Genomic DNA, 12,922 nt, shown 5'->3' with positions numbered 1-12,922 from the left:
ATCTAGTCAGCCGCCACACGTCCAAGAGATGCAGAAGCCAAGACCTGCTCAATTGTCATCGCGAATACTACCTGAACAAACACCTCAATCCCTGAGATCTAGGGTCAATTGTATTTACCGATCGCGGATCTACCCCTGCACTTAGTTAAACTCCACAAGATCGCAGCTTTCCGCAGCGTGTAAATGGAGACGGCGTTGAATGCCGTTTGACCTTAAACCATGCTCTCATTCCTTTTCCAATATTCCCCATCGAAATCGTCCCCAGTATTCGTACCAATTGACCCAAGTCGGTCCGAATGACACAGTAGAACTAGCCGCCCATGCGACAAGACGACGCGAATCAAACGATCCCAAACCTCGGGATACGACACTAACACCAGACTAGCAGCTCCTGCGATTGCAAACGGCGCTGTGACTCAACCTGCATTGCATCGGGAGCGACATGTAAGGTCTCCACTTTGCAAGGTTGAACATTTGCATGACGAGATTCCCATGCCAGCTCGATGGGGTAGGAGATGGTGACGGGTAAAGCGAGAATCCATGTCAAAGGGAAAAAGTAAACGGAGGCGCGTCCCAGCCATACACGTCCCTCGGCTCGTTGCGCAGCGGGCTTGTATGGATGGATGCGCTATCCGACAACGTATCATAGTTGCATTTTCGGCGCGTGATCGAGAGGAGATTGGTTAGAATGGGGGAAGAAAGGGTCCAGCCACATTACACGTCGATACCAGCAATGATTATTGCCCTTTCTTGGTACTCGTCAGCTAGAACCCTGGAGGGACCAGATGGGCGAAATTACCCAGATAGCCGGAATGCTGTCTTACCTTGCGGCAGCGGTGTACCTACTTACCGTTCTTGCAGGGGGCCCTATATGCCCAGCTTACTACGCGAAAATCATTCGTGGTTCTTGTATGGACGGTAATAGTTGCCGCTGCGATGAGGATCCATGTGACAATCTTGTTGAGATTCACATATGCAGGTCATACCTACAGTACATATGCCGAGACCCCTGGGGCTTATACGATGGTATTCCGTGCTCACGAGTATAATCCAGTTCCATGATGCAAGTTCAGAGTGGATAAAGATCAAAAGAGGCATCTCTGCTCCGGCGCCGTTCAACTCACTCAGTTTACATGAGGATACGACCCCGAGAAACTTTCCAGACATATGCGACGCAATGTTGTAAGCGAGATGCGTTACCATGTAACGTCTGCTCTCCGCAGCGCAAAAGCAAAAGCACCCTTTGCCAGCGGGAAGGAACAGATCCGCGGCCATCACGTGGCCGCGGAGTCCAAGTCAGATTTGTGGCTTGCGATGGGAAAAGCAACAACTCATGCGTCCTGGCGGTGGGTGATCGTTAGGCCGTTGAGACGAGACGACGGGGTCGGCAAGGCAGACGTAACCGTGCATACTGACCGATGAGCGCCCTGTCAGCACAGAAGAAAGCATGAATATAATCCTATCCGATATACGTTGAGCCGCAATCTTAGGCCACCTTCACTGCGGTCATTTGGGAAAGCCGCCGGAGTAGATCCGACAGGTGGAAGAAACAGTGGACTGCTTGGCTGACTGCGTAGTCTCGATCACGGATCCGACGATGAAGGAACCGCAACAGCAATAACGTCAATATCGTGTATCGTCTGGGCATTCTGGACAGTGCGCTTTTAGACTTTTGGTAGCTGGTAGTATAGCTTGCTGCGCCAGATACCCGAGCCATCGACTCCCTTTCGCGCGAATCGATGATGCATCGGGGTCTGAGCTCGGTCCAGTGTAGCCGTCCGCTCCCGCACCCGGTCTTTGTGTCGTCCATGTGTCGCAGAACCCATGTACCATGTCGTTCTTCATGCTTAGACGCACGTCGTCATGTAGTTAGCTGACCCTTGAGGGATTCGAGATGCCGAGCATACGTGCAGATGCACGAAGCAATTGGGATACGCGGAGCGACATGACGCATTCTGACACTCTGGGGTGCAGATGTCCGAGACAAAGCCATCCGCTGTTCAAACATGGTTGCAAACCCTGCCTGGTCCCAATGTCATCTTCGCATGGTCAAGTGCGCTACGTGTGGTCACGACGCTACGCCAAGTATGGAGTGTAAATCGTATTCGCGCAATGGAGTAATATTATTAGTAAGGAAAGGATATGTCAAGAAGATCCTTCCTGCTATGCGTTCCAAACCCTACATGGTGCGCATATCCACATGTTCCTCCAATGTACCGGTGCAGCAGCTTGCGGGAAGCTTAATGCGTATCCCTTCAACCATGCAAATAACTGCAAATCAGCAACTAAAAAACACGAAACAAGGTGTTGGGGAATCTGGGGGAATCTTGTGCAAAAAGCTATAACCAAAACCACCACGGACGAGACGACTGTGACGGGGATCTGCTAATACTGACAAGGAATGCGAAGAAAGACAATCTGACAATCTGATCCGAAGCAACGTTACCAAGTGATGCTAGAAATGAATCTCCTTCAAGTATCCCAAGCACTCGTGCCCGCAAATCCATGCAAATACTACCAAGCCTCAAAGTACTGTGGGGTATCCGTGCGATGCGAAACAGCAGGTGAACGGACCTCCAGGTATCATCGACGAATGCAAAGTACGTTCCAAAGCCGCCAGGAGGAAACAATGATCGAGCCTATAAAGGTGAGAAGAAAAAAAGAAATGGTACCGTGTACCCCATCCATCATCCCTTCGTATTGTCATGTTCGGTGCTTGGCGTGTTCGTCACCGTCTCGTGGGTCGTGATTTCATTGTTGCTGGTGGAGCGGGGAGCGGAATGAAAAGCAAGATGGAATGAGCCTAGTGTACAAAGTGCGACGGAGAACGAGTGGCGGGAAGCTTATGGCGTCGATCGGAACGTGGAGAACACAAGATCATCTCTGATGCTGGATTAGAACGCTATCAGCGAATTGATAGTGGGTTCCCACGGTTGAAGGTAAAGTTTTGACATCTCCTAGTATGTCGACCATCCTCCTTGTTGCTGAGCCTGTGGTGGTGCCCAACCAGGCATACCAGGCTGTTGAGCGGCAGCGCTCTGATGCTGCATGAACTGGTGAGGACTTGGACTAGGCTGGTAGGGGTTCTGCCCCATGGCTTGGTATCCAGGGTCTCCTCCGGGCATAGAACCGCCCATAGCACCCATAGTCTGATACTGTTGGACAGGTGTGCCATGCATCGATGCACTGCTTTGAGCATGATGGAGCTGTGGCGATGCATGCATGGGAGACTGTTGCGGGAGCGGAGATTGCTGCGGTCGTTGCGCATATTGCTGCATGTTGTGCTGTTGTGAGAGCGGGGACGGCTGTGGTGGTCCTTGCCACATGTGTGATGGAGGGTAGCCATGTCCTGGGTTCTGTTGAACACCTGGAAGCATGCCTCCAGGGCCCATGCTGGAAGCGTTCATGCCCTGCTGCATGCCGATGCTTGGTGGGCGACGGTGCATCTGGTCAGGGCGGAGTGGGGTGTGTTGCTGAGCCATGGGCGAAGGCACCATGTTGTTCTGGGGCATGGGCTGCGGACGGTAGGCTTGAGCGCTCATCGACTGTCCAGGTCTTTGCGGTGTCTGTGCTGGCATTCCGTACTGGTTCCCTGGCATGCTGACGGCAGTCGAAGGCATGCGCGGCGACTGCACGGTCTGGGTGACTTGGGGTGCGTGCTGTCCTTCGGCAGTTCCAGGTCGGTCTGGCTGGACCGGCGGCTCGTGGGGTCGTTGCCAGACATCGTTGAGGTAGTCTTTGCGATGCTTGCGTTGTTGCTCGAGCTGCTTGTTGACTTCAGCTGTTTGCGCAGCTGCGTTGAGGATCTCGCCGGACGGGGTTGGCCGTGTCAAGTCCTGATAGGGGGCGCCCTGCATCTCATGTCGCGGCCGCTGAACGCCACTGTAGTCTCGGGGCTGCAGGTCAGCCGTTGTGCGGTTGTATGCGTCAGCGTTTGTGGAAGGCATGCTTCCTGGTGCGGGGTTGAGACCACCGAAAGGCTGCAGAGGGTTAATGGCAGCACCGAGGTAGTCTTGGTTGTTGCCGGTGTATGCTCCTGGATGAGCAAAGGCCATGGCACTTGCGTGGTTGGCTTCGGCTGCGGCTGCCTCTCTTGCTTTTGCAGCACCTGGCCTCTTCTCGCCCGCAGCGTCCTCCTCGGTAAAACCCTGCTTCCGAGCCTTGCTCTCCCAGTAGTCGTCGCGCACGCGCCGGCCGTTGACGATCAATCTGCTTCCGAACTGTCTGAACATGGATCGGGCAGTCACTATGGCAATCTGTCTAGATCGGTATGAGTATGGTAGAATCTCCTGGTGGATTAGGTCGTCCTTCTCGGCCTGGGTAGCGATAATTTTGTATAGAGATCGGTTCTTGTTGAAAAGCAGGTACGAGTCACGGTAGCCCAGGACACGCGCGCATTCTGTTGCGAGCATGAAGAGCTTGTCGGCCCTGTTGGGGACGAAGAAGGTGCGACAGCGGTATTCGCGGCCGTCGAGTGGGTGGCCGGTTTGCGTAACCTTCCTCTCGCCGGCCTCGTCGATTTCGCGCGGTATGTATTCGTCGCCCTCGGGATTCAGCTGGTCGGTCGTGTGGTCGCGCACCGTCGGCAGCGCCTTTATGACGGCGGGCTTGGTGGGCGTTCCTTTGCCGGAGGGCGAGACCTGGGGAGGCGATCCTTGGGGCAGGGCCGATGTCTGCAGCTGGGGTGTCTGTACGGGCGGTGCGATGCCACTCTGCGGAGGCTGGGAGCCACGGTTGGGCGATCCGGCGTAGGGGGGTCTGGCCGTCTTGGGCGGGCGGCCGCGACTGCGCTTGTTGTTGGGCGTGTCATCGCCCTGTATCTCGTAGGGGGTTTCTGGCGAGCGACTGCGCTTCAGGCCTCGCGATGCCTGCTGTTGCTGTGCGACGGGCTGGGTCGGGCCTCCGAAGACATCTGGGCTGGGTCAACAAGAGGTCGCGGGAGGCTGCGTCGGATGTAACAGACGCGCAAGCCAGTGAGCAGCTGGGAGAGGGGGACGCGACTACTTACGCGACGGGTCAATGGTGCCAGGCGGGTCCATGATGCCGTTGGCAAAGCCACCATTCGACATGATTTGTATAGGGTGTTGCACATGCACTGAGTACATCCAGGCGGCGCAAGAGCAACCGAGCTCGAAGGAAGCTTCCGTCGAGCGTCGCGAAGCTCAAAGGGTGGCCAATGGGCGCGGCGCAGTCAGGACAGCTGGACGCACGGGAGTCGGCAGCGGTCGCTGGGGAGCATGTGTTGGAGGCGATGGGAGCAGTGTCGTGTCGGCGCGGTCGAACCAAGGTTCAAGTTCGGCAGGTGCGGGTGGGGCCAAGACTCGCCGGGAAGGCGCGTTCGGTAGGGGAGGGCAGGTGCGTCCTAGCAGCGCAGCGAGAACAGCGTCGCGGAAAATGCCAGAACAGGTGGTACAAACGCAATGTTCCGAATCCGACGGTGCTCGCGGATCGATACAGGCTAGGACGCGGTTAGGTTTGAGCTTGAGGTGACGGCGCGCCCTGGCAATAGCAGAGACACGACACGTGCAGGCAGGCAGGGACAGACACTGCGAGCAGCCGCTGTAAGGTGACTTGCAGGGCAGGACAGGTGTCGGGGCGAGCGAACGGTTGGGGGGAACGAACCTTGGGCGGTGCAGGCTGTCTAACCAGCGACAGGAGCCCTTGGTGCAAGATATGTATGGGCGGCTGTGTGGGCGTGTGGGCGATTGGCGCGGCGGCGTGAGCTGCGAGTGCGGGAGCAAAGACCACTGGGTGCTTCTGCGAGCGACGGACTGGGAATCGGGTTATGGTGAATTACGAAATGGGAGCGAGGCCCAATCTGATATGCCCTGCAACCCCAGCAGCTGACGGCCCGCGCGGCGGACGTCCAAGTCGTCTAGTGAGCAAATGGCACGCACTGACAATGGCGACAAGCTTCAGGCAGGAGAGGCGCTGCGCTCTGCTAGCTGCAGTGTGATAAAAAGTGGCTCTCCCGCGGCCCTGCACGAGCCGGTGGCTTTTCACTACCTCTTGAGCGCACGGAGCCGAACAGCATTACTTGCATCATGCTGCGCGATAGCGACCACTAGCTTGGATCTCGCTGAGCGATTCCGTCTCCACCGCAACAGGCCAAGCACCCGCGCGCGCCGGGCCTTGCTCTCTCTCACGGCCAGTCTGCGCGAACGCGAGGCCTGGGTCATCAGCGCTGCCTATCCACCTCTCCCCAGCGACTCCCCACCACTCACGAGCCCGCCAGCTGCTGATTGAGCAGCTCCCGACAAGGCGACCGTGTCAGCAGGCTGCTATCGAATCATTGATTTTAGACCCGTGGGCCTGCAGCGCGCCCAAGACAGACTACCCAGGCCTGCATTGGCGGCCGCCGTCGTCATGCATTCGACCTTCTCTCTCTATCAATCAACCCGTATCGTCTGACTCCCCCAGCGCCCGTCGCCATGCTACCCCAGCCCGCTCCTGCTTGCCGCAACAGCCGAATAAGGAAGCCCGACTTAATTGCGCTGCATCGGTCAAAAGCTACTCCTGCCTGCTCGTATTCCCGCTACTCCGTCGCGACGTCTAAAAATGCTGCGCTGATCGCCGACCTTTGCCTTTGCTTGTGCAATTCGTTTTCCTCTAGCATTTCCTAGGCCGAGTGGAGGCTCGTCCTCTCGTAGCGCCGTCGGTCTTCGCGGGCCTATGACCAGCTGCTGCAGCTGAAAGCTCAAGCCGATCCATTGCACCGGAATCGCTTCCTACCAGACACTGCTCTCTAGCCCGCGCATCCAGTTACAGCGCTTGGACGCTTCGATATTCATTCTTCGTTCCGTGTGGACAGCACCCTCATCGCAGAGTTGGCGATCTGTTCCACCAAGCGACCCGTTCCCCGCCGAACCAACAAGGGCACATGTCGACATGACCCTTGGCCTGCCCGTGCTGTAACCGATCCCCACCATGCTACCTTACCCATATCTCACATCCCTTCCGCAGCTCGCGCCACTACCTTAGCGGGAGTCGAAACGCCATGTCCGTTCGTCTTGCCTGTCTTGAGCGCTTGCTCTACCTAATTCCGTCCGTGCGCCGTGCCCTTTGACATGCTCTTGAAACTACGCGAGTGCAAGACGTAATCTATTCAGACGGAGAACACACTGTGTCTTCCTGTAAGCCGACGATGCCGGCACCCGCTTCGGCATGCTGGACGCGCGCAGCCTTTCGCGTCTCTTTCCTGACGCGTTCTCGGGAGGCTGTGCCACATTGTTCCATGTCTTAGACCCTGAGGCCAAAGTTTGTCATCTGCCTCTCACTGCAGGGTCTAAACCAATTTAGAAACGTTGCCATTCTTTGTTTGCTAGAGCCTTTGTTGCGTCCGAACTCGGTACTCTCCAGTGGGGTACGAAGAAACAACACGGCCGATCAGTCTTCATCTATGGAGCCATGTTGATAGAGTGCAGTCGCTTATATCCGTTGTCTTCGTAACCCGGGACTACCACGCGAGTGGAACATGGCTCTCCTCTTCTTTGGTTCAAAATATGCCATACATGTCGTGGGTAGGAGGGCGAGAACGGCTCCGACTTCTCGACATGTCGACCCCTCGTTAGCATTCAACCAGCCTGACGTTCACCATCATGCTACTAAACCCGCACACCGCTGTCATGACACCTGTAGCGCGCTAAATACAAGGATCGTTGAAACATTCCAATGCAAATTCAAGTATTAGACCTAGTCCATATCTTGGCGGGGCACTACCGTCAGGCTAGGATAGCTGCTTGATCATATGACAGCTGTATCCACCGTCTTGGATCCCAGCTTCGGGAGACATCAGACGCCAAGATGGTCCCACGTTCAAGTTAGATTGAAGATCGCGGCGTACGGCGGTTGTAGCCGTTCCATGATATCGAGTCCATTTCACGTCGAGACCTCGTTTCAGAAATCCGAGGTAATGGAAAGGGTAGGACCATCCACTGGTGAGTGCTTGTTCTTGCAGCCAACTGCGGATGTCCCGTAAGCTAACACTGGATATGGATTCCGTTTGGCTTCCCGTACGAAAGCCACATGCAGCGGGTCGTACAACCGTAGCGGTGAAGCACATCTCTTCTTCATCGGCTTTTGCAACACCGAAGCAAAAACAAATGTTGCTGCAACACCATGTACAAACGCAGGTCCGCTGTGTGAAAGTGTAATCAAACGTCCAGTATAGGGTTCGAGATCGTCCCCAACGGGCTCACTGTTCATGTTTCAATTTTGCCTGCAATCGCGGATCAGCTCCAACATGGTCCATTTGTGATTTTGAATCATGAAGATAGTGGGTGCTAGTGGCTTCGGCATGTCCCCAAGGCTCGCTAGAGAGTAGCTGCGCTATTGCAACCTAGAGACGAACCCCAGCCCCTTCGGATCCTCAATCCTGCCGGGCGCTGTCGTTCTTTCCATGTCAGATCATCGGCCTAGGCAAACTGCGTTCGAACGGTGAGGCGGTCCACTCCAGAGTGGGGAAGCGTGGCGAGGCTGCATCAACGTTTAAGGTAGTCGTGGCCAATCATCAGACCAGATCCAGCATTCGTTCGACGAAAAGACGGTCAGGTGCTACCAGTTGCGCCGAGGGCTTGAAAAGACCAGGGCGGTTATCGTATTTATCCATTCGTGCATCAGATGATACTCATGAACGACCCGGAGATGAGTCCAAGTAGAACGTGATGTCTGTTGAGGTCGGGAAGCCTACGCCTACCGCCTTGAGTTAGATAGTCATCCACTCCCGCAGGTGAATCGGTGGGACCTAAAGAGAGACCCACGTATCCGATGGACCATACAGCAAGAGAACAAGGCTCGTGAAGTTGAAGTCTCCACCGGATTCAGTCCGATGTAGTATTGGAGGTGGAGAGTGCGGTGAATTGAGCTCCACGCGTCCATCTAGCTGGATTTCCTCTTCCGTCTTCGAGTGTCATACAGTCTTGATGCCGTTTAGATCCGGATCCCGAGTAGGATTCAAAGCAACTCGGTGTCAACACAATCGAGGCGGGGTTTAGTTGGCACAACCTACACCTATCGTGTGGAACTCCTCAGTAATGCATTGAACATCCTCATCGTACTGAATTTGGGCTGTCCATTGGTTTCGGTTCGCGACATTTCAAGAGCAAAGGCTCTCAGGCGTCAACGCTTGCTAGGCGACGTTCCGAGACCGGCTCCGTCAAGTCTTACTTGAAGCGACAAGCTGCAGCACAAAAGTAAGCGCGTTAGCAGCCTTCTCAGGGAGCTGCGTCATTCTCCATCAAACATGCTTCGATAGTATAGAACCGAGGAGGAGGCGAGCATACCAACGCCTGCACACTACTGCAATGTATGAACGGCAGCAGTCTAGTCGCACGTAGCTCTTGGCCTGATGATAGCTGATCACTGAAACAGCATGATCGAGTACCAGAAGGGCCAGATACCCGCAAGCGGCAAGCAAGTTCTGGCTTTAGCTCAGCCGGCAATTTGTATTTGAAGCGGTGGCGAACCAACGGAGCGGTCTGATCGATTGAATGCAGAAGCGAGAAAGACGGTGAGAAGGCAATGGTGGATCGTGTTGCTGAAGCTGTTCGGCCCAGAGGTCCTGTAGGGAAGGTGCAGACGCAAGGCGGAAGCCTTCTTGCCATGTGAGCATCCAAGATCGAGCAGGCGCACCTTCTACATGCTGAACCTGGCCAACCCTCAAACACAATCTGCACTTGAAGATGCGAGTTCTTGCCTGGAGTGAGTCACAAGTATTGCCAATAGAGCCATGTGGGAACTTGGCACTTCGTGTTCAACGCTTCACGATGTAACCGCATGCCGGATATTTCAATCTCGGAAAGAGCAGCTTGGCACTACACAATCGGCAGCAAGCACTTCTTGATTCATGTTAGATTTGCATTATCCAATATTCTGTTCCGGGACTACCTACACCGACGTAAACTCCCCTCAAAGATGGTCATGATGCCCCGGATGAACGCTGCCAAAACGCCCTAAAAGTACAATTCCCGAAGTAGTAGAAGTCTTGAACGCCCCACCTATGAGAGCGCGGCTATCGTCCGGGAGCAAGACCTGGTACTGCGCTGAAGCGTTCGTCACGCTCAGTCTTGAAGAGGATCTGGCACCAGAATTCCTTGGCGTCTTCGTCGAACCAGAACCAGAACTTGCCCTCCCGTCTGTCGATGTCGCGAGATTGCAGCTTCACCGCGACCGTCTCGTAAGGCTCGCCAGCCACAATGAGGTACTGGTAGTTTGGGTCTGGCTCCTCCACCTTCTGCTCGTATGCGCTCATGACACGTACCTTGGGAGTGATCCCGGGGGTGAGGTCCGGGAACTGGAACTGGAACAACAAGCCATTTTGGCGTGTGTTCGGGTCGCGTACTTTTGTAATGCGGTATCCAGGCCGACCGATCTTGATGACGTTCTTCTTGGGCAGTACACCCGCGAGGAGTCCTTGCTGGCCCACATCATCTCTTTTGCCTTCTCTCTGCTCCTTCGCCGCACGACGTGCCAGGTTTGTCTGATGCTTCCTTCCTTGTGTATGGGCGAGATAGGATCCATCGTTCTGGTGGACCGTCAAACAGAGGCGGCACTCGAAGCTGCCGACGTGGTTTTTGAAGAAGTACGGGTCCTTGTCAAGGTCGATGGTCTCGAGCGCGAGCTTTCGGAGACGCTCTCGTCGGTCGGCATTCGTCGCGGACTGTGATGCGACACCACCGCCTCCAAATTTGGAGCCTGCGCGGTTCTGTAGACGTTAGTAGCTGTTCCTGACTTTCGCGACGGGGGACGTACCTGGTAATCCATCCGAGCAAAACTTCACGATCTGCTGTGTCAATCTTGGTCGCGATTAGACAGGAAAGAGGATGGCTTTTACGTAGGCAACGGTCAGGTGTTGGGCGGTGTAGAAGTCGTCGTGGTGAAGTGATGTTGCGCGACAGAACTTCTGGAGGCGTGCGACGCTAGTGTCCAGGTACCTGATCCCTGCACTTCGATATCACGTGCGCGGTTGCCTCCACACATTCACCTCGCGTAGTGCATGCTAGCATCTGGACAGATACATGTCAAAAGAGAAGGAATCACCGAGGACATCAACAATCATGGCAACAGAAATCTACATAGGAAAGCGCCTCTCCTACGACGCCCACCTCTGCACAATCCGCTACTACGGCCCCATCCAAGGCACAACCGGCCTCTGGCTCGGCGTAGAATGGGACGAACCCACACGAGGAAAACACTCCGGCACACACCAAGGCACCCAATACTTCACCTGTCTAAACCCGTCCCCAACATCCGCATCCTTCATCCGACCAAACCGCAAACCAGACCAACCACGCACCTTTGTGCAAGCCCTAAAGTCAAAGTACGCCTCTGAAGCTTTGGAGGAAGACTTCCAGGATCCAGATGTTCATGTTGTGTTCAACCATCAGCCGCCTGTGCAGCAGAAACAGAAGCCGGTGCTGTTCAATGGGAAGCCGGCGGAGGAGATTGGGTTCGATAAGATTAGGAGGCAGCTGGCGCAGTTGGGGGAGCTGAAGATTATTATTTTGGATGGGCTTTGTATGCAGAGACCTGAAGCACGGGGAGAGGGGTGGCTAAGAGGAGGAGAGAAGAGTGATGTCAAGGAGGCATGTCCGAAAGCGATGGAACTTGATCTGAGCAGGAATCTTTTCGAGGAGTGGAGGGAAGTAGCTGCGATATGTGAACAGCTGCCTGGTTTGAAGAGCTTGAGGGTTGAGTGCGTATACTCCAAACCCAGTTCTCTCTTGACTATACTAATAGAAGCGCAGTGGCATACGTCTTCGCGATACATCTGTATCAGAACCAGAGCGAGCCCGCTGTCTTGACGCCTTCAAAGGTATCACGTCTTTGAAACTAGAAGACAACCTCCTTCCCTGGGCCGACCTCGCTCTCCTAACGCATCTCTTCCCCTCGGTCAAAACTTTCTCCGCATCCAGTAACCTCTACACAAGCCTCACTGACTACGCCCTCAACCCCACAATCACCGACCTAACACTCGAAGACAACCACCTCACCTCTCTATCCTCGCTGGCCTGCCTCACAGCCCTCCCAAACCTGCACCGCCTCATCCTTAAATCGAACAAAATCTCCGAGATAACCAGTTCCGGGGCATCGATACCGGTTTTCCCCACCACAGTCCGAGAAGTCGACCTTTCGTTCAACGAGATCTCAACATGGGGGTTTATCGAACAACTCAAACACGTCTTCCCCGGTCTCCAGAGCCTGCGTGTATCGCAGAACCCGCTCTATCAGTCCTTGCAAGCACCGGACGGACGGAACTTGACAGCAGACGACGGATACATGCTTACGCTCGCACGACTGGGGCAGTTGAAGACGCTGAACCACAGTCCCATCAACGAGAAAGAGCGGCTGAACGCAGAGTCGTACTATCTCTCCATGATCGCCAAGGAAGTGCAGTTCGCGCCCGAAAACCTGCGAGAGCAGATATTGAAGAGTCATCCGCGGTACGAGTGGCTGTGTGAGGAGTATGGCGAGCCGGATGTTCAGCGTTCTGTCAACGCTGTGAATCCAAATTCGCTTGCTGCCCGGTTGCTTCGTATCAGGTTTTACCTTGCGACGTCCACAGACACGGTATTCGAGACGGAGATCCCGATGAGCGGCACGGCGTACACGGTTCTCGGTATTGTTGGGAAGCACTTCGGCATCAAGCCCATGAAGTGCAGACTGATCTGGGAGACGGGTGATTGGATGTCGGTGCGGAAGTCAGCGACGGACATCGTAGACGACGACTGGGATTCTGAAGATAGCGAGGCGGAGATGGGTATGGAGCGGGTCATGAGGGAGGTGGAGATCGTTCCTGGGACGCGGTCGATTGGTACATGGATCGACGGGACAGAGGCTACTGTGAGGGTCGAAGTCAAGTCGTGACGGCTGACGCCGGAAAGTACTCCATCGGTTTCGAGCAATGTGCGCTTCGTTAGCAGTT

At 55.1% G+C, this 12,922-nt stretch overlaps 3 protein-coding genes across 3 annotated transcripts; 1 reads left to right on the top strand and 2 right to left on the bottom strand.

Moving 5' to 3' along the window:
- Window positions 1-2,957: 2,957 nt before the first annotated feature.
- Window positions 2,958-5,069, bottom strand: J4E83_006738 (uncharacterized protein; the record flags this gene model as incomplete). Its single annotated transcript, XM_049333648.1, has 2 exons — window positions 2,958-4,912; window positions 5,009-5,069. The coding sequence occupies 2 exons, from the start codon at window positions 5,067-5,069 to the stop codon at window positions 2,958-2,960; spliced, it is 2,016 nt and encodes a 671-aa protein (XP_049187370.1).
- Window positions 5,070-10,009: 4,940 nt separating this feature from the next.
- Window positions 10,010-10,761, bottom strand: J4E83_006737 (uncharacterized protein; the record flags this gene model as incomplete). Its single annotated transcript, XM_049333647.1, has 2 exons — window positions 10,010-10,702; window positions 10,750-10,761. 2 exons carry the CDS (start codon window positions 10,759-10,761, stop codon window positions 10,010-10,012), a joined length of 705 nt encoding a protein of 234 aa, XP_049187369.1.
- A 293-nt stretch (window positions 10,762-11,054) lies between these two features.
- J4E83_006736 (uncharacterized protein) lies at window positions 11,055-12,864 on the top strand (the record flags this gene model as incomplete). The annotated part of the gene is made up of 2 exons (XM_049333646.1): window positions 11,055-11,692; window positions 11,745-12,864. 2 exons carry the CDS (start codon window positions 11,055-11,057, stop codon window positions 12,862-12,864), a joined length of 1,758 nt encoding a protein of 585 aa, XP_049187368.1.
- Window positions 12,865-12,922: the final 58 nt, after the last annotated feature.

The sequence above is a fragment of the Alternaria metachromatica genome (genome assembly GCF_023757995.1).
Source record: "Alternaria metachromatica strain BMP 0045 chromosome Unknown scaffold_15, whole genome shotgun sequence".
NCBI lineage: Eukaryota > Fungi > Ascomycota > Dothideomycetes > Pleosporales > Pleosporaceae > Alternaria > Alternaria metachromatica.
This window is presented reverse-complemented; position numbering and strand designations above follow the sequence as displayed.